The sequence below is a fragment of the Bactrocera dorsalis genome, chromosome 3, assembly GCF_023373825.1.
Source record: "Bactrocera dorsalis isolate Fly_Bdor chromosome 3, ASM2337382v1, whole genome shotgun sequence".
Classification (NCBI taxonomy): Eukaryota; Metazoa; Arthropoda; class Insecta; order Diptera; family Tephritidae; genus Bactrocera; species Bactrocera dorsalis.
Window position 1 is genome coordinate 69,674,939 of NC_064305.1, and position 19,331 is coordinate 69,694,269.

Sequence of the window (19,331 nt, forward strand, 5' to 3'; positions counted from 1 at the left end):
GGAATCAGCTCGTCTTAAATATATGTAAATATTATCGGTGTTTTTGTGTGTGCGTGTATCTATATTACTTATGTATGTAAACAAATTAGCTTGGCTTCTATATAGTAGTTATTTTTATTATATAAAAAAAAAGGTTATACATAATTATGTATGTATATAATATGCTATTGTGTTGCTTCAATGCGGCTTCTTTAGGTCGCCTAATTTTTGGTATCGAAACGGCTGACGAGACGCCTCAATAGTGGCTCATTGGTAAAGCGTTCGTGCAGCGCTAAAGTAACGTGGAATATCTTGAGAAATTTCATTGAAAAAATGTTAGATAACTAACGATTGCAAATTGGGGGAATGGGTGTGGGTAAACGTACTGATGATCTCCTAAATGTTTCAATAATCTTGGCTTAAATACCGCAAAGATTCATTTTTATAACTCAGTAAAGACCGACACTACAACAGCTTAGCTCACAAATATGTAGAAAAGCAATCCAAAAGCCGAAATTTACATTATTTCGATATTTGTATACGAGTATTTGTTGAAAAAATCGGCGCTTAAGTTAAGAAAATTGAAATTGTGGTGCAATACTTCAAGGCCGTTATTATATCTTTATCGATCTGAGTTACTTTAGCTCGATGCCACATCGATTACCGATTACTATAACCGACAAATTTGATCTATAAATTATAAATCGATAAACAGATTTCACGCTTGATTTAGAGGAAAGATCTAAAAAACAAACTTTATACCAACACTTAGCAGTACGAGAAATCATTTCTAGTCTAATTAACGAAATATATCGTTTTTAGATGAGCTCCACTTAATAACTGTTTAAAGGTCAGCACTACATGGAATATAACTGAAACGGTTTCTAAAAACTCTTGTATTTCTGATTACCGTCTAAAATTTTTTGTTTTTATGTACAATTGTTTCTTTTTATTAATCTATTTATAATTTATCGATAAAATTTATGGTCACATTCACCGATTTATAAAGTATAGAGATAATTTATCGGTCATGCTAATCGATTTATAATTTATCGATTTTCAATTTATGGATAAAATTTATCGGTCGTACAAATAGATCTCATTCAAATATTAATAATTAAATAAAAAAATGCTAAAATTGCATTGCATTAATTTAATAAAGTAACGTTATCGATATTTTTAATAAAAAAATTGATTTTTAAAATTAATCGTTATCGACATTTTCAATAAAAATCAACTTTTAAAATTAATCGTTATCGATATTTTCAATAAAAATCAACTTTTAAAATTAATCGTTATCGATATTTTCAATATAAATCGATTTTTATCGATATTTTCAATAAAAATTTCGATTTTTAAAGCAGTGAGCTGAAACATATTACCGAGAAATATTGAAAAAAGTTTACATGTGTATGTACATATACATATCGTCACCTGAAATGCAAATTAACGTAACAACATTTTCAGAAATTTACAGTGGCATGAATGAAACACGGAATAAAATGGAACATGAGTGAAACAAAATATTAATATTGGTTAAAACTGGTTTATATATGACCGCAGAACCAGAAAATGTTGAACATATTTAATATTATGTATATAATTTGAAGTAGTGAAGCGTAATCCATAAGATACTCAATTTCGAATTTTTTGATGATACGTTATTTTGCATTTCAGGTGACGATATAAATAATATTTTAGAAAAAATAAACATAAAAAAATTAACTCAAGCTTATTGCTCAAGGAAAATATATTTAAATTTTTTTTACTTTTTAATAAATAAAAAAAGTTATTGTATTACATTAGCGTGTATCTTAAATACGCTTGAACTACCACACCGATTTTCTAATCCAATTACTAACCTCACCCTAACCCAACATTTTCCAATCGTGTTTAAATTTGTTATCCAACTTTTAAATTGTTTTCGGCGACGTAAAAAAGGCATTTCTTAAATATAAATTTCCGTGCTTTGTTTGTGTTCTCTTTTTTTTTGTTTATAAAATTATGAATTTATACTTTCTTTTATAAAAATACAAAATGCATTTATGTACGTCTTAGAACTCTTCTAATAGGCAATAAAAGTAAACAATTCTCATACCAATCAACTTTTGTGGTATGCAATAAAAAATTAAGTTTCATTACACAGTTATCTCGCCAATACATCTTCTTTTTATTATATACTGCAAAAATAGTAATTTTCACGCGAAACCAAGACTACTACATACATAAATATCCGTGTGACTTCATTTATTTCATTTGATTAACACTTAAAGTGCTTAATTTAGTTATATTTCGTGTGAAGAGTACCGTTAAAGAGGCACAAAGCGCCAACACCGTCAGTGGGCTGTGTTCTGTGCATCTTTTTTTCGAAAATAGATTTGAAAGTGTAGTCTTGGAAATTGGAAGAGAGACCTTTCTGCTTAAAGAGCTGTCTTACAATTGCCGTTGACTTAAAAATTGATTTTTTTTTATAAAATATTTGTTATTATTGATAAAAAAAAAGTTTTATTATTGATAAAAAAAAATTGTTTTCAAAAAACAAAATTTTATTTTTAATAAAATAAAAATATTATTTTGATAAAAAAAAATTTTGATAAAAAATAATATTTTTGATTACAAAATATTGTTCATTATTATTTTTTATAATAAAAATGAATTCTATTGATAAAGAAAATACTAATTTCGTTAAACTTCTTTTGATAAATTTTTTATAATAAAAATATTATTTTTCATGAGAAATTTATTATTTTTGATTAATAAAAATAAGTTTTGCTAAAAAAATATTATTATTGATAAGAAAAATTTTTTTTTGATAAGAAAATTATTATTTTTGATTAATTGATGACAAAATATTTCGTTCATAAAAAATTACTATTTTTCATAAAAAAATATTATTTTGGTTAAATAAAAATATTTTTGAATAATCGAAAAAAATTAAAACAAAAACATTTTTTGATTAATTGAAAAAAAAAAAATTTATTGATTAATTGAAACAAAAACATTTTTTGATTAATTGATAAAAAAAATATATTTGTATATTTTTGATAAAAAATTATAGTTTTTGATAAAAAAAAAGTACAATTTTTAATAAAAAAAATATAATTTTTAATAAAAAATATAATTTTTAATAAAAAAAATATAATTTTTAATAAAAAATATAATTTTGATTTATTGATAAAAAATATTTTTTTTTTGTTAAAAAAAATTAATGTTGATAAAAAAGTATCATTTTTATTATTATTTTTAATTTTATTTCATTGCGTGTGAATATATATATGTATGTATGTATGGTATGCTGAAGAATGAGTAGGGTTTGTATGTATAATATTATTTATATATTTTCGCTATGAATGCTTGTCCAATGGCTATATCAGTGGCATAAATCGAAGTAGCTGTACATTTATGTTTGATTTTTTGCAATATTTACTTTTGTCTGCACTTATTTAATTTTTCGTGAATTCTATATCGAATTTGCTTTATATTCTTTTTGTGCTCTTTGTTGCAATTTTATATGTATGCAGGTATGGAATTACTTAATATTTGGTTAAAGTTGTTTACTTTATAAAAAAAATAATTACGTATGTATACATATATACTTACAATTACGTATGTATACATATATGTATGTACATATATAACGACTGTGGATCGTCAGAGTTGTATTTCACGAAAAAAATTTTGAAAACTGCTAAAATATTGCATAACTATTTTTCGATCGTTTTATATTTAATAAATAGGTCTATTAGAGAGATACATATTATACACCGAAAGGCAAGGCCAAGTTGTATGGAATTCGTTTATATTTTTATATTTATATACATATGTAGTATATATTTATGCTACTTAAGTTATATATACGTGTACATGTGTATATAATGCCCGCTGTGTTAGTAAAATCTGAGATCATATACAACTCTTGGGGTTTTCATGAATTATAAAAATCAGAAGCTAATCTCGCTTAGAAAAGGCTTTAGGAACGAATGACACTGAATTTTAATGCATTAAGCAAAAATAAACTTGTTAAGTGAAGCGATCAGTGCACTTCAAATATACTATATTTGCTATGAGAATCACTACATAATTACATTTCCCGTTATTTTTTGTATTTTATGGAAATAATGGCGCAGAGGCCAGCAAAACTTGTTTATATAACAATAAAAATCGTTGGATTTCTAAATTCAGATTGTGAAATTCTCACTTCAGCAGTTGCAGCGTTATCAAATTTCACAAAAACAAAATAGTCGGAGCAGAGAAATGTTTTTTTTTAATATATGGCGCATAATTTCCAGTAAATAATACATTATATGTATTGAAAATATGTTTGTACTGAAGTAACATGCTCACGTGACAATGAGTTAAGCTTAAAATGCAAAATTTTTGTTGCAAATTGATAATAAAATTTTGTGACTGTGCATATTTTTATATTTCTTTTATAAATATGTATATAATAATTAAAGTATACACATACATATGTACATATGTATGCACACAAGTGTTGTAAAATGCAAATATGTATGTATGCACCAAGAAATATTTAAGAAAAGATAGAATAAAAAAGTTAATAAGAAATAAAATAAAAAAATTAAAATAAAAATAAAATAAAAAAATTAAAATAAAAAAAAATAAATTTGAAATATAAAAACTAGAAATAAAAATAAATTTAAAAAATAAAAGTTTGTATGTATGCGCGAAAAATTATTAAAATTAAAAACAAAAATTAAAAAAAAAAATAAAATTAAAAAAAAAAAAAAAAATTAAAAAAAAATAAAATTAAAAAAAAAATAAAATTAAAAAATGAAATAAAAATTAAAAAAAAATAGAAAATAAAAAAATATTTAAACTAGAAAAACCTAGAAATAAAAAAATTAAAAAATAAAAATTTGATGGAAATTTATATGTATGCACGAAGAAATATTAAAATTAAAAAATAAAAATTAAAAAATAAATAAAAATTAAAAAAAATAATAAAAACTAAAAAAAAAATTAAAAAATGAAATAAAAATTAAAAAAAAAATAAGAATTAAAAAATAAAATACAAAAACTAAAAAATATGGGAATAAAAAAAGAAAATTTTATGCAAATATGTACAAAAATAAAATTAAAACAATATAAAATATAAAAATTACAAATAAAAAAAAATTAAAATAGAAAATTTTAATGCAAATATTATATGTATATATGCACGAAAAAATTAAAAAAAAAAATAGAAATTAAAAAAACACAAATACAAAATACACAAAATACAAAAACTAAAAAAATATGTAGAAATAAAAAAATTAAAAATTTAAAGCAAATATGTATGTATGTGCATGTACAAATGCATCAATGTCTGTATGTATGTCTGCATATAGCTATGAAATGTATGTATTTTAATTTGCTTTACGCTCATTTTCATTTGGACGGAAACGTAAAAATTAAAAAAAAGAAAACTTAAAAATATAAATAGATTTCCAATCGTGTACAATAAAACGGTAATTTTTTAAAAAATAAGACCACTATGTTGTTTCATTGTTCATCATTAATCAACCAACAACAACTACGATGACGGTTTTAGTACTTTAAGCTTTTTAAAAGCTAGTTAATGCATTCTCTATTATAATTCATTTATATAAATTTATTCAGTTAAAGCTTTGTTGTTTTTTTTTACATTTCTTATCGACGAATTCACTCTCACGTACATAGGTTACATTATATTATATGTGTATGTTCATATGTATACGAGTGGGAGTATGCAGCGTAATGAATTCGAAATCATCACGAGTGTACCAAGTGACTACAATGCGCATGTGTGTGTGGGTGATTTATTTGTGTATACGTATGATCCTTCGTATGCATATGTGTTTATGTGCGTGTGTAAGTAAATTTACGTAAAAGTTAATGTATAATAATAATTTCCTTTATTTGCCGGTTTTATTTCTTTGGTAAAAACCTATAAAATTGCTTTTAAATGATTGCAAATAAAATATTTTTTTAATAAAATTAACGGTGGCTTAGTTTTATCGCACTGACATATTTATTTTCTGTTGCAGCATACAATTTTTTGTAAAAATAAAAATTTTCAGTATAAATTGTTTGCTTATGAGGTGTATAAATGCTGTACATAACGTCGCTGGTACACCATATACCTCCGAGTGGTGCAAAAGATAACGTCAAAAACATAATAAAAAAAAAAAGAGATGTGTATTAAAATACGTGAAAAGTTTTTTTTTTATCAAATCAGACCAAATTTGTTTGACGTCACAGCTTAAGAAGTTAGTTGTTACTACACCTCCGTTGCTGTTGTTGTAGCAGCAGAAATCTGCCGAGTTGACAGTCCTTGGCCGGATAAAATTTCGGCATCGTTCCGGTTACGTAGACCCGACTGTCGTGGGAACGGATTACACCACTGTCGCTTGCTCGGCTTGTCTCATCTTTTTTTTACTTTTTAACGCAGCGCTGTCTTTATTTTTCGACACACCACTCGCGCTTGTCAACACAAATAAATTATTTAAAATTAACTAAATTTGCTGTAGTCATTCAAGCATATTTTTTCATAACATGCGACACTGTGTGCTACTTGTATGCCTACAAAAAGACATTATACAGCAATATATTGCCAGCGAAAATTGTTTAAAAACTATTGAAACACTAGATTGTCAAACCTACAACATACATATGTACAGTTGTCCACAAAAAAATAGGAGTGGCCCCATGAGAAAAACGAATTGTTATTTTTCATTAACAAAAATGTTTGTTTTTTTCAAATTTTTTGCACAATGTAATTTGCTAAATATCTATTAATATTTCCAGATTTCATTTATTTCAATTAAGCATAAGCAAAATTTTTTATCGCAGTTTATATCAAGTAAACTAAAAAACTAGTTCCACAAAAAAATAGGAGTATTTTATGTAATACGTGACCGTTCTATATTTTTAATATATAATGCTTCCAAAGTTTCACAGAATATTAAAATAATTAATTTTCCGTTGAATAACCTCGATTTTTTTAACACAGCATCACATCTCCGAGGCATGGAGTCTATGAGATCCTGGCAACGCTTTATTGGTATTCCTTTACAAGTCTCTTCCACTACTTGCCATAAATCTCTCAAATTGATTGGTTTCTCTTCAGTTACTTTCTTCTTGATATCTGTCCACAGGTTTTCAATGGGGTTGAGGTCACGAGACTGAGCAGGTCACCACAAAACCTCAACTCCGTTGGCCCTAAACCATTTTTTTTGCGCACTTGCTAGTATGTTTAGAGTCATTATCCCGTTGATATACCCATATTAATGGCATATTCCATGAGGCATGTGTTAACTTTACCTTATATAATATTTTGACATATGCCCTTTGGTCCATGATGCCTTCAATTAAGTGAATAGGACCAACATCACAATGTGAAAAACGACCAAGTACCATGATTTGGCATCGTTATGTATAACGGTTTTTGTGGTAAACCGGGGATTATATTCTGAGTTAGGGGGACGTCGGACAAAGTTCCTAGTACAGGCTGTACTACCAAATAACTCAACTTTGGATTCGTCTGACCACAATATGTTTCGCCGTTTAGACGCGGGTCAGGAGACATGCTCTTTCGCAAATTATATGCGGGCTTCCTTGTGTTTCTTTTTTAATGGGGGTCTTTTTCGTGGACTTCTGGCAAATAATTTGTTCTGCTCCAAATGCCTACAAACAGTTTCAGTATTAACTGACAAATTTAGTTCGTCATGGATGCTCCTGGCTGAAGCGAAAGGATTAATTTTGCAGTAGCGTACTATATTGCGATCGTCTGAAGTGGATGTTTTCAGCTTTTGTCTACGAGTTTCATTTTTGTTTCTATAATTAAAGGCATTTTCTATCATTTGAGGAGAGCATTTTACAATTTTTTGAATCTCTTTATAAGTTTTTCATAGTTTTCTCAATTTTTTTTATCGTTTTCCGCTTTTCCTCTGTATAATAATTTTCTCTACCCCCTGGTGAAAACCTCAATGATTAAATACTGTATATGTACATATGTATAAACTAATTTTCCATTCATATGTGTTTATTTGAATTTTTCCATTCTTTATTTGTTCAAAATATAAATATTTGTTGTTTTTTTATTTCTTATGAGCGCATATAAATTATTTATATTAATTTTTATTTTTATTATATCATTATCAAATTTACAAAAAATCATAATAATAATAATAATAAAACGAAAACAAGAACAAAAATAGTTAACTAAACGAATTAAAAAAAAAAATCAAAACAATCAATCATAGTACATACATAGTTTTCAAAACTTTAAAAACGCCAACTTAAAGCGAACATATTCATGAACTGTCAATTATACAATTCTAATGCCATCGTGTTACAAAGCACAAAACTCTTTTTTATACCATTTTTTACTAATAACTTAATATTTAAGCGTGTATGTGTAGGTGTGTGCGTTAATGCATATATTTATGTATGTAGTTAGGTGTGTATATGTATGTATGTACTATATATATGACATTACAACTTTCATACGTTTTCTTCGTTTTCCCCAAATGCATGTACGTGCATGCATGTATGTGTGTAAGTTTGTATGTATTTGTATTACATTTAATTACACGCATGCATTGTGTGTTTTTGCTTTTGTTGCAGCAGTTTTCATACAACTTTTACATTTGCTCGCTGTTTGTATGTACAAATGTAGACTTGTGTGCGCGGGTGTGCGTGTATGTTTATGGCGTAGTTGTTGTTTTTGTGTTTGCAATTGATTTAAATGTTTTTCTACATATGTTCAAGTGTGCAATTTATAAAGTGTAACTTTTCCATATGTTCTGTACGTTTATTATGTAAATTTGCGCATGCGCAAGTTTTACACAAACAAAATTCACATTTCATTTGATTTTATTTAATAATTTATTATTTATAAACAATGCATATTATGCAGTTACATTTTTAGTTTCGTCGCTTTTTTCGCCCCCTTCTAAATTTTCGCCTTAACTAAGTATGTAAGTGGGTATGTTTTAGGTATGTGTTTATGTATGTATGTATGTATGCGAATTTGCTGCCGTCAACCGCTGCTGCCCCACTTGTCTGCCTCTTGTATGCTCAATTCGCCGCGCCTCAGCGCAGCCAGCCGGCCAAACTGTTGTTGTAGGAGCGGTTGTATTTGTAGTTGTTGTTGTTGATGATTACTTTTCACATTTGTTTTCCTTAAATATTTGGTTGAACTTCTCTCTTCTTCTTCTTCTTCTTATTTACATAATAAGAAACGTTTTCTCATTTAGCATTTATTTAGTTTTTTTGTTGTTGTTGTTTGTTTTTAATGTATTCATGGTTACATCTAGTGGTTCACTTCATCAATACATGTACAAATAATGTAAGTATGTATGTATGTATTTATGTATGTGTGTATATATTCGTATTAATTATACATATGTATTATATTTCCATTATTCATTATTTAATTTGCTGATTCTCTTCTTGTGTTCAGTGTTTGCCGCTTTTTCACGTGGTATGCATGTGTTTGTGTGTATGTATGAGACGTTCTCTTCGTTTTCGCATTTTCATGTTGCCGTTGGCAAATTCCAAAAAAAAATTAAAATAAATTTAACTAATATTTTCACTCGCTTCTTCCTAGTAACATATGTGCTAGCTCCTCCTCCTCTCACATATTATTACACTTGTTGGTGTCTGATTGCCGTCTCATTTTGTAGTTTTACTGAATTTCCATACATTTTATTATTTTATATATACTTGCAAGTATTATTATTATTATTAATGTTATTTACTATTTTTTACTTTGCGTTATAAAATTTTCTTTTTAAATAATCGTTAGTTTCATTTTTATATTCATCGCCATTTGCGCTATTTTGTTTGTCTAATATTTTTGTTTTTGTTTTTGCTTATATAATTTTCTTTTTAATTTAGCGTTATATGTATTTTTTCTGTTTGTTTATTTATTTTTGTTTTGTTTTTTTTTTTACTTATATATTTTTATGCGAAAAAGGAATCATGAATATAATAAAATCACAAAAATTGTCTGTCCATCTGAATGCACTTCAGACCAGATTATATTCCTTCAGATTTGATTGGAGAATGGTGTCCTTAACAGCTGCAAATACGAATCGAATATTTTCAGTATCTAAAGTGGGCGGGGTGAGAAAAAATAATTTGATTAGAAAATATTTTATATAAATTGGAAAATTTTAAGGAGGTCCAATAACGGTATCAAATAACAAAAAGATAAAAATAATATTAAATTCTTCAGAAAGTTGATTTCAATATTTTTTATATTTTCATTGGTTTAAAAATTTTAGATAAAATAATATACATAAATATACATATGTAAGGGACCCCCTTAAATGTTTTTTACACACGCACTCTCACAACTTTGTTTCTTCATATTCTTAAATAGTTGATTCTTACCACACGCACTGATATTCTTTTCTAATATTAAGATTCGCACTAATAAACAGCATTGCCAGATTTTTGCAAATAAAATTTACAATATACATATGTAATTCACCGTTAGGTTAGGTTTGCTTAGTCTGATAGGCTAGTGAGCAAGGCATAAACCAGTTAAATCACCGTTAGTTAAAATAAAATAAAAAAGAGAGAAATCTTGAAAATAAAAAATGGAGGCGAATATAATAACAAAAAATCTAAAATAATAAATCATTACATTATATAAGTGAATATATTCGAAAAACTCGAAAAACTACAATAATAAATCTTTTAAAATTGTTCGAAAACAAAAATTATTCAGTAACGGTTCCAAATATTTGTTGTTATCGGTAGGTGCTTGAAAAAATAGTTAGTTTCCTTATTTTTTAGATTTTCGAAAAACTAATTGTTTTTTTTTTGAAACTTCGAAAATTTAATTACTCGAATAATGCACATAGGATAATGGTTAAAAAGAATATTATACATCACTTTTTGTTGTTGGATGTTCGAATAAGTAATAAACCGTTATTCGATGCCATTTCTTAAAAACAAGTACATACATACATATGTAAAGTAGTCGTGCTTTATTGTTGTTGTAAATAAATTCACAATAGTAGTAAAAATGTTTACTGTATGTTCGAAAAATTAATAAATCGCTAGTTACGAGTATATTATTTGTATGAAAAAATAATTCATAATTCATTGTTGTTGTATATTCGAAAAATTAATAAATCGCTAGTTATATTATTTGTATGAATAAATAATTCATAATTTGTTGTTGTTGTATATTCGAAAAGTAGCTAAAAACGTTTACGGTTATTGTTGTATGTTAGAAAAATTAATAAACTGATATTGTTTATATAAAAATACATGAAATTAATCATACCTTGCTGTTAATGTGACGATATGTCACCTGAAATGCAAAATAACGTATCATCAAAAAATTCGAAATTGAGTGTCTTATTGATTACGCTTCACTACTTCAAATTATATACATAATATTAAATATGTTCAACATTTTCTGGTTCTGCGGTCATATATAAACCAGTTTTAACCAATATTAATATTTTGTTTCACTCATGTTCCATTTTATTCCGTGTTTCATTCATGCCACTGTAAATTTCTGAAAATGTTGTTACGTTAATTTGCATTTCAGGTGACGATATGTACATATATTCGAAAATATAATAAAAAAAAAGGTTTATTCTTGTATGTTCGAAAAAGTAATAAGCCGTTATTCGATATTATTTGTAGAAAAATATGTTAAAGAAATCACTATGATGTTGCTGTATGTTCGAAAAAGTATTAAACGGTTATTCGAAATTATTTGTAAAAAAAATTAGTTAATAAATCATACTTTGTTTATTCGAAAAAGTAATAAAAAGGTTTATTGCTGTATCTTCGAAGTAATAATAAACCAATAGTCCACGAGTACATTATTTAAAAAAAAAAATGAAAAATAAATCATCGTCATTTGTGGTTCTGAATATTCGAAATAGTTATAAGCCGTTAGTCTATATTGTTTGTAAATGATGAGGAAATAAATCATACTTTGTTATTGCTGTATCTTCGAAAAAGTAGTAAAAAGGTTTGTTATTGTATGTTCGAAATATTAATAAACCGTTATTCTAAATTATTTGTAAATAATAGATTAAATCAATCATACTCTTTTGTTACTGTATATTCGAAAAAGTAATAAAAAGGTTTATTTTTGCATGTTCGAAAAAGTAATAAACCGTTATTCGAAATTATTTGCAAAAAATAGATTAAATCAACCATACTTTTTTGTTACTGTATATTCGAAAAAGTAATAAAAAGGTTTATTTTTGCATGTTGTAATAAACCGTTATTCGAAATTATTTGCAAAACATAGATTAAATCAATCATAATTTTTTGTTACTGTATATTCAAAAAAGTAATAAAATGGTTTATTATTGTATCTTCGAAAAAGTAATAAACCGTTATTCGAAATTATTTGCAAAACATAGATTAAATCAACCATAATTTTTTGTTACTCTATATTCAAAAAAGTAATAAAATGGTTTATTATTGTATTTTCGAAAAACTAATAAACCGTTATTCGAAATTATTAAAACAAATTCTAAATCGTCTGTTGTTATTGCAAATACGAAATAGTAATAGAAAGGTTTGTTGTTGCATATTCTAAGCAATTAATAGTACTGTTATGTAGTATCATGATATTTTTTTGTTTAACAAATATTTAACTCTGTCTCTTTGAAAAATATTGAACTAAAGGCAATAGATGGCTGTCCCGGGTGTTCCTCGTATTTATATTCATGTAAGCTTAGCTGAAGCAAGTTGAAAAGCTCTTGAAAAATCATACCAAAAAAATTGGACTAATGATAATGGAACAACGGATTTACCATCTCTCAAAAAATGTTCCTCAAGTGACATTATTCTATAACCATGACATTTGAGTATTTGCAACAACAACGCTTTCAAATTTTCTATATAACTGTATATTTTTTCAAGAAGTTTTTCTTTAATAATAATTAAAGAAATAAGAAATAAATTTCCTTACAATAATTCTTTTTGATATATTAGCATGTTTTTACAGAATTTTTACGTTTTAAATTATTGAAATAAATTATTCTAGATTAGTAAGAATAGCGAGAGTAAAAGTAAAAATAATTTCATTAATAATAATTTAAAAAATAAAAAGTAAATGTCCTTAAAAAATACTTTTTGATATAGTTAGATATTTTTATCGATTTTTTAAGCTTTAAATTTAATTACACAATTCAACATTCTTTTTTTTTTTAATTTAATTGCTGCTATTTTTACTAGGTTTCATGAATATACCAAATTTTTATCTGTCGAACGTACGAACACACCAAATACTCGGTGGGAGAAGCAGCTAATTATAAATATTTAAAATTTCCCTCGACAAAGGAAATTAACGCTCATCATATGCGACTCAATGGTGAAAATAAAACAACTTTTAGGAATTTGTTTTATTGACGAGTACTTAAACAAAAGAGTTTACACTTTGCCTAAACATTATTACAATATTATTGCCTATAAATATATGTATATGTGTGTGTTTTTTTTTTAGAAATTAAGTCTTGCTTTTGCCTTTCTTATTTGTTTATTATTATTTATTTATTATTCTTTTGCAAGCAACATAAGCCAATGTGTATTAATAAAATCGTAGTATAAAGAAGCGAAACAGTTATAAGTTGATGCGTTGGCTAACTATATGCATGTAAGTAGCTAGGTAGACGGGTTAGAAAGATGAGGACGCGCGCTCCGTTCAGTTGTGTTCGGTGGAGTTGCTTAACCCAAATTGAATTCCTTGAGAGCATTCTGCATGATAGTATCCTTGACGGCGCAGAATACGAGCTTAATGTTTTCGGTATCTGCACGAAGTGTGTACGCACGAAGTTCAAGTAGCCGAAGTGAAAATTTATTAAGATTTTTTTTTAATAAACAGCAAATGCAAGTTTTTTTTTTATTTTAAGTTGCAGAGCTTACTGACAACTACCACGACATTGTACAAAAAAAAAATGCTAGCGGTACTGTTAACATTTACCGTTAAGTTACAGTTTTACATTTTAAGCAAAATAGTGCACCATAAGCGTTTACCGGTTATACCTACATATGTGTAGATCTACTATTTATGAGTCGATTCACATTACCTGGAGGCAGGCACGTGGTTAGTTTTTAGTTGAATACCGTTAACTTGTCATTAATTTTCCTATTTCTCAAACACAAGCACACACACAATGTTTTATTTTATTTATTTTTTTTTTTAAATTCACACCCAAAAACACTCACTCCAACTGCTTTTGAAAGCGTATGCGTATACTTACCCGTAGCACAGGTGAAATGAGAATAGATGATTTTTTCGGAATCTGGATTAAGGTCTACAAACATACGAAGTATGAATTCTCGGGCGGCAATCGCATCCCTTTGTGGACCTAATTAGCGTTTAGTGTGAGAATATGAAAGAAGAGCGAACATACAGTACAAGCGATACGATTATAAGGCATTCAATAATCATTACACAACTAAATACCTACTTATTTTTAAATACCATTTACTACTACATATATATACATATGTATACATAACCTAAATCGGTATTGTGTGCGTAGCGCAAAAATACAAGAATTTACAAAAACTTTAGAACGGCTAGCTACAACTAGCTTTTTGCCAAAGCTTTGAAAGCTTTAAATAAAACTTTGTGGTTTTAACCTGTAGCTGTGGTGAAATGGGAGTAGCACTGACGTTCGGGATCTGGATTCGCAGCCAGATATTTTTTCAAGACAAATTGTTTAGCGGCAGCGTGATCACATTTGGGTCCTTCGTAATCACAAAAGTTTTTAGAATTTTTTTTTTTTTTGGTTAATAATATAGTATAACTGTTAATAATAAACAAAAGAAACTAATAGCTTTCTTGATAACTAGCGCGTCTATAGCTTATAAATAATTAACAACTACAAATGTGAGCAGAAAATTATAGCAAAATAATTAGCGTGTGTGTACTCACCATCATATTCGGGAAAGTAATCTACCAAATGCGAATACATGATTTTTTCCTCTAATAAGTCTTTCTTATTTAAGAAGAGAATAACTGATGAATTTTGGAACCACGGATACGTAATAATAGTTCTAAATAAAGCTTTTGATTCTTCCATACGATTCTGCGCAATAAACAACAATAGACGAATGAGACATTTTCAACACGCCAGCGCGTAAATTGTACTCACCTCATTATCAGATTCGAATAAAATTTGATCGTATTCCGATAGCGCAACCAAAAATATGATTGAAGTCACATTCTCAAAGCAATGAATCCATTTTCTTCTCTCGGAACGCTGACCACCCACGTCCACCATTCTGTGCGTGTGTATATTTATATGTGTGTGTTGAATAAAAATTCGACGAAGAAATTGCATAAAATTGTTTTAATTAAATTTGGTATATTTTTAGAAAAATTGTCAAGTTTTAATGATCGGTTATAATAACGGTTACAAACATAAACTACACTCATAAATAAGTAAGCATGTAGGCGTTACACATAGAAATGCTTAAATAGGATATAAATGTTTAATACGAAAATGAACCAAATAACGTTAACAAACAAATGAGACTACACAAAGCGCAAATTAGTGAAGCACCAACAAAAACAATGCGTATGTATGATGAAAGTATTTCAAGCTAAACTTCAAACCTGCAGAATTGGCAATAGTGAACTATTTCGAGTTATTGCATTTATACGACTAGCCTTAGCTGGGAAAAGTTCTATGCAATATTTTTCAAAATCGTATTTTTTTTTTTGCTTTTTTGAGTAAGTATTATACCTAAATACGATACCGTCCAAATCGAATGGATATTCAAGTATCCCTGTGGTGGGCACACGAGCACGCAAAATATCCTGCTCGGTGGGTAGAAAATCTTCTTTTTCAATACGATCAAGATCGCTGAGATAGCTGCGCGGTGGCAAACAAAAATTTTAAATTGTTTATTTATATGTATGTAATGCTATAATTATGACTATGATTATGAAGTTATAGATTTTAAGTGGTAGCATGAAGACGCAGCATAAAGTAATTTGTTATAAAGTCGTTGAAAGCAAATCTCTATTAAACTTTTTTCGCATAATTTCTTTAAGAAATTGTAAATCGCTGCAAACACGAAATCTTACTTTCATTTCCTGAAAACATAACCTCACTAAGTTCCAGTGAACTTCTATAAACTCAACACTTCAAAGTATACATGAATTTATATATTTTTCTAACAATTTTTAATAATATATAACCTTCAACAAAAATGTGTAGAAATCGGGGGGTTAGTGTCGCACACAAAAAATTATAAGGCAAACATGCACAAAATGCTCGAAAGCCAAAACAATGTTTTTTTGTTTTGTTTTGTTTTAACAAAAGTTTAGTAAATATTTAGTATTAAATAAGAGTCAAAGCAAATTAGTAGTATAATTTACATGTACATATGCAATCAAAAGGCACATTTTGCGAAATAGAATTTGTATGCTGTACCTAAATCGAATTTCTTCTAAATCAAAGGGATACTCAATGATCCCCGTTGTCGGCACACGAACTCTCAAAATATCTTGTTCGGTTGGTAAATAATCTGGTTGAGCCACACGATCGAGATCCATCAGATAACTAATAAATATATATATATTTTTGTTTATAAATTTTCTATATATACTTATTGTTTGTATGTATATGTATGTATGTCGTTCGATTTACACACTTCAAAGATATTGTTTGCCTCACGGCATTTTCGTTATTTGTAATGGCGAACACTTAAATTATAAGAGACTTGTAAGCATATGGGTGGTGGTAAGGTACTCACTATTTTGCCGAATCTGTGAGTTGATATTCTCTTCGTCTATCGTAACATTCTTGTATGCCAGTATCCGCCCACAGTGTTTTAATGGCGGACAAATATGGATCTTCGAATGATGTGACCGTTTCGTAATCGATACTCATCACCAGTTCGCCAAGTTCCTGTCGGAAATGTAATAAAGAATAGGTTAATAGTGAATTTTTTTAGGTTATGGTAAAATATGATTTGTGAAAAATAATAAATCGGGTTTCGTACCGCTTAGAGTGGAACATAAAAATATCTATTGAACTTCCAAAGTACCGTAGATACTAATTTCTTATGTTTTACTTACACCGTGCTCGTCTTTGCCATACGAAATTTTTAACATATCCATGGCCTTGATCATCGACTGCATGGCCATGAATATATTTTGATAGACTAATTTAATGTAACCCCGTTTGTCTTCGTCGGAGTAACCGCTGCCGTGAATAATACGCATCTGTTTGATGAATGTCGATTTGCCGGATTCACCAGTGCCTGTGAAGAAGAATAAAAAGAAAATTAATAATCAGAAAAATGTATCTTAAGCTGTCTGATTGGACAAATAAGGTGTACGTATATAAAATTACACCTCGAACATTTTCAAAAAACTTTACTTTATTTCTACAAAATAAGAAATTTCTCCACGTAGAGGTAGGTATGGTTTTTGTACTTAATGCATAGACATTAGTAGTTCATCAAATATTTTTGGATAAAACCAGCGAGCTCATCACTACTGACTGGTTTCAGATTCTGGTTCTTGGTTACGTAGAACCGACTTAGACGTGGAAACGGACTTATTTATGGCAGTTAGGAATGAACAAGTGTTCAAAATGTTTTTCAGTGGCAGTAAGTAGCGAATTTGAGTTCCCACAACAGCCTCTCCTTAGCTACCGGAATTGTCACGTGTTTTATCCAGTCAAGGACAGTTGCTTTGCTGATATAAGCCAGTTTGTAACGGTTATAATAAAATAAGAGGATATAAATTTGCTGGAGATTCCTCTTATCTACTTATTTCTTCAAAATTTTATCAGATTTGTAATGCGCGAGGCCGACAAATCTTTTTTCTTTGTAATGGGTATCTAAAACCTATTAAAAAAATGGTACAATAACAATAGTAACAATTATAGATAAAATAAATATCGGAACCGACATGGAGACTTTACTACATATATACGGGTTTCGTATTTTTGAATTTACAACATAACCTCCAAGTCACTATAGACAAAAAAACTTATTAATGGAATTGAATTCACCAAGAAAATTGCGTTGTTGTTTCTGGAAGTAAATTCGAGGAATGGTGCCGAATTGACAGTCCTTGGCTGGTCCTCAAGGTCTGTTCCGGTTACTTAGACCACGATTGTCGTGGAAATGGAAAACAAAAAAAAAAACTATGTTGTTTTAACCAATGATAGTTTCTAATTGGGTTCTAAATTTGGTTCATACAAAGTCATTAGTAAGTTGGAGCTAACCTCAAAATTTTTTTAAATGCCTTTTAATGTATTTTTGACCTAAGATTGAGATATACACACTTGCACCTTGCGCCAATCACTTACCGAGCAGCAATAGTTTGAGTTCCCTTCGCGCATCGCGTTTGTCTCGACGCAACTGCCGTTCGATTTCCTGATTAATGCGCTTCTGTTCCTTCGCCTCCTCCGATAAACAGCACTCCATACTAGCTAAATTTTTGGCTGCTTACGCCGCACCCTTAACCACACACTCTAGTCTATGCTAGTCTATGTACTACTAATGGACTGTATTTTTTTGTTAATGTTGTTCGTTATTTAAAGTAAAGCTTTGGGGCTAAACGCTCGTGCTGTAGCCTGCCTCAATGTAGCCGCCGCCGTGCTTTGCTTGCCTATTTTGTAGTCAATAATGTTGGGACAGGTGATAATTTCAAATGCTTGCCAAGTTCCTTTGCCGCCACCACCTTCTCGGTAGGTGTGTGTCGTCGTGTGTGACTTCCGTTAGCGCAACAATCAATGTTGCGGCACAACACATATGCTCCTGTCCAATTATCTTTGTATGGCAAAAGATTTTGAAGTAAATTTTAAAATTAACTTCGTTTTATTTTCACATGGAAATGTTCACATATGATTGTATTTCCTCTAATTCTTTTATTTTGGTTGAGCTCTTCTTTTCTCAAGCTGCAATGTTTAATGCACAATTTTTTTATTTATTTTGCTTTTCGAACTTTATGTTTGTCCAGTTGCAACCAACGATAGGTACCGTTTCTCCTTCTTTGTATGATCCTATTTAAAAAAATCCGTAAACATCTGAAAACAGAGAAAAAAAAAATGTCGTTATAATTGATCGAATTATTTATCTAAAAATGGATGTAGCAGAACTCACTTAGTTTCAAATCTTATTAAAAACAAAACACTTAATGAGCAAGCGTTGTTTCTAAACTTCTTTACGCTCGAACGGTGTGCCGTGTTATGATAATTTTAAAAAGTACAAAAAAATATTGAAAAATTTTGTGTAGCATTCGTTCGTTCGTGCGCATAGTACGAATGCAGCAATGCGCGCCCTACCGAAGAGGCAAAAAATCGAAAAACAACTGCCCAGCAGTCACGGAAGCAGACATTTCCCGAGTC

At 28.5% G+C, this 19,331-nt stretch overlaps 1 protein-coding gene and 1 long non-coding RNA gene across 12 annotated transcripts in view; one reads left to right on the forward strand and one right to left on the reverse strand.

The window, feature by feature from the left end:
- The window catches only part of LOC105222892 (G protein alpha q subunit), a 49,929-nt gene that overhangs the window by 23,380 nt on the left and 7,218 nt on the right, over positions 1-19,331 (reverse strand). For 4 of the 11 annotated variants that reach the window (XM_011200428.4, XM_049453529.1, XM_019989158.3 and 1 more), the window contains exons 3-10: positions 18,291-19,010; positions 17,048-17,232; positions 16,723-16,877; positions 16,401-16,529; positions 15,114-15,243; positions 14,894-15,047; positions 14,214-14,321; positions 8,001-10,078 (exon numbers count right to left, since the gene is read on the reverse strand). In XM_011200428.4, the coding sequence (XP_011198730.1) occupies positions 9,996-10,078; positions 14,214-14,321; positions 14,894-15,047; positions 15,114-15,243; positions 16,401-16,529; positions 16,723-16,877; positions 17,048-17,232; positions 18,291-18,408 (1,062 nt within the window). In that variant the 5' untranslated portion in view covers positions 18,409-19,010 and the 3' untranslated portion in view covers positions 8,001-9,995. Of the gene's footprint in view, positions 1-8,000; positions 10,079-13,312; positions 13,761-14,213; positions 14,322-14,598; positions 14,707-14,893; positions 15,048-15,113; positions 15,244-15,707; positions 15,837-16,400; positions 16,530-16,722; positions 16,878-17,047; positions 17,233-18,290; positions 19,011-19,086; positions 19,308-19,331 lie in introns of those variants that run through there. The other 7 variants (XM_011200434.4, XM_029548937.2, XM_029548936.2 and 4 more) reach the window with 7 other exon arrangements.
- On the forward strand, positions 10,073-10,594 carry LOC125777808 (uncharacterized). The gene is made up of 2 exons (XR_007422409.1): positions 10,073-10,468; positions 10,531-10,594. It is a non-coding gene; the product is annotated as an uncharacterized LOC125777808 (long non-coding RNA).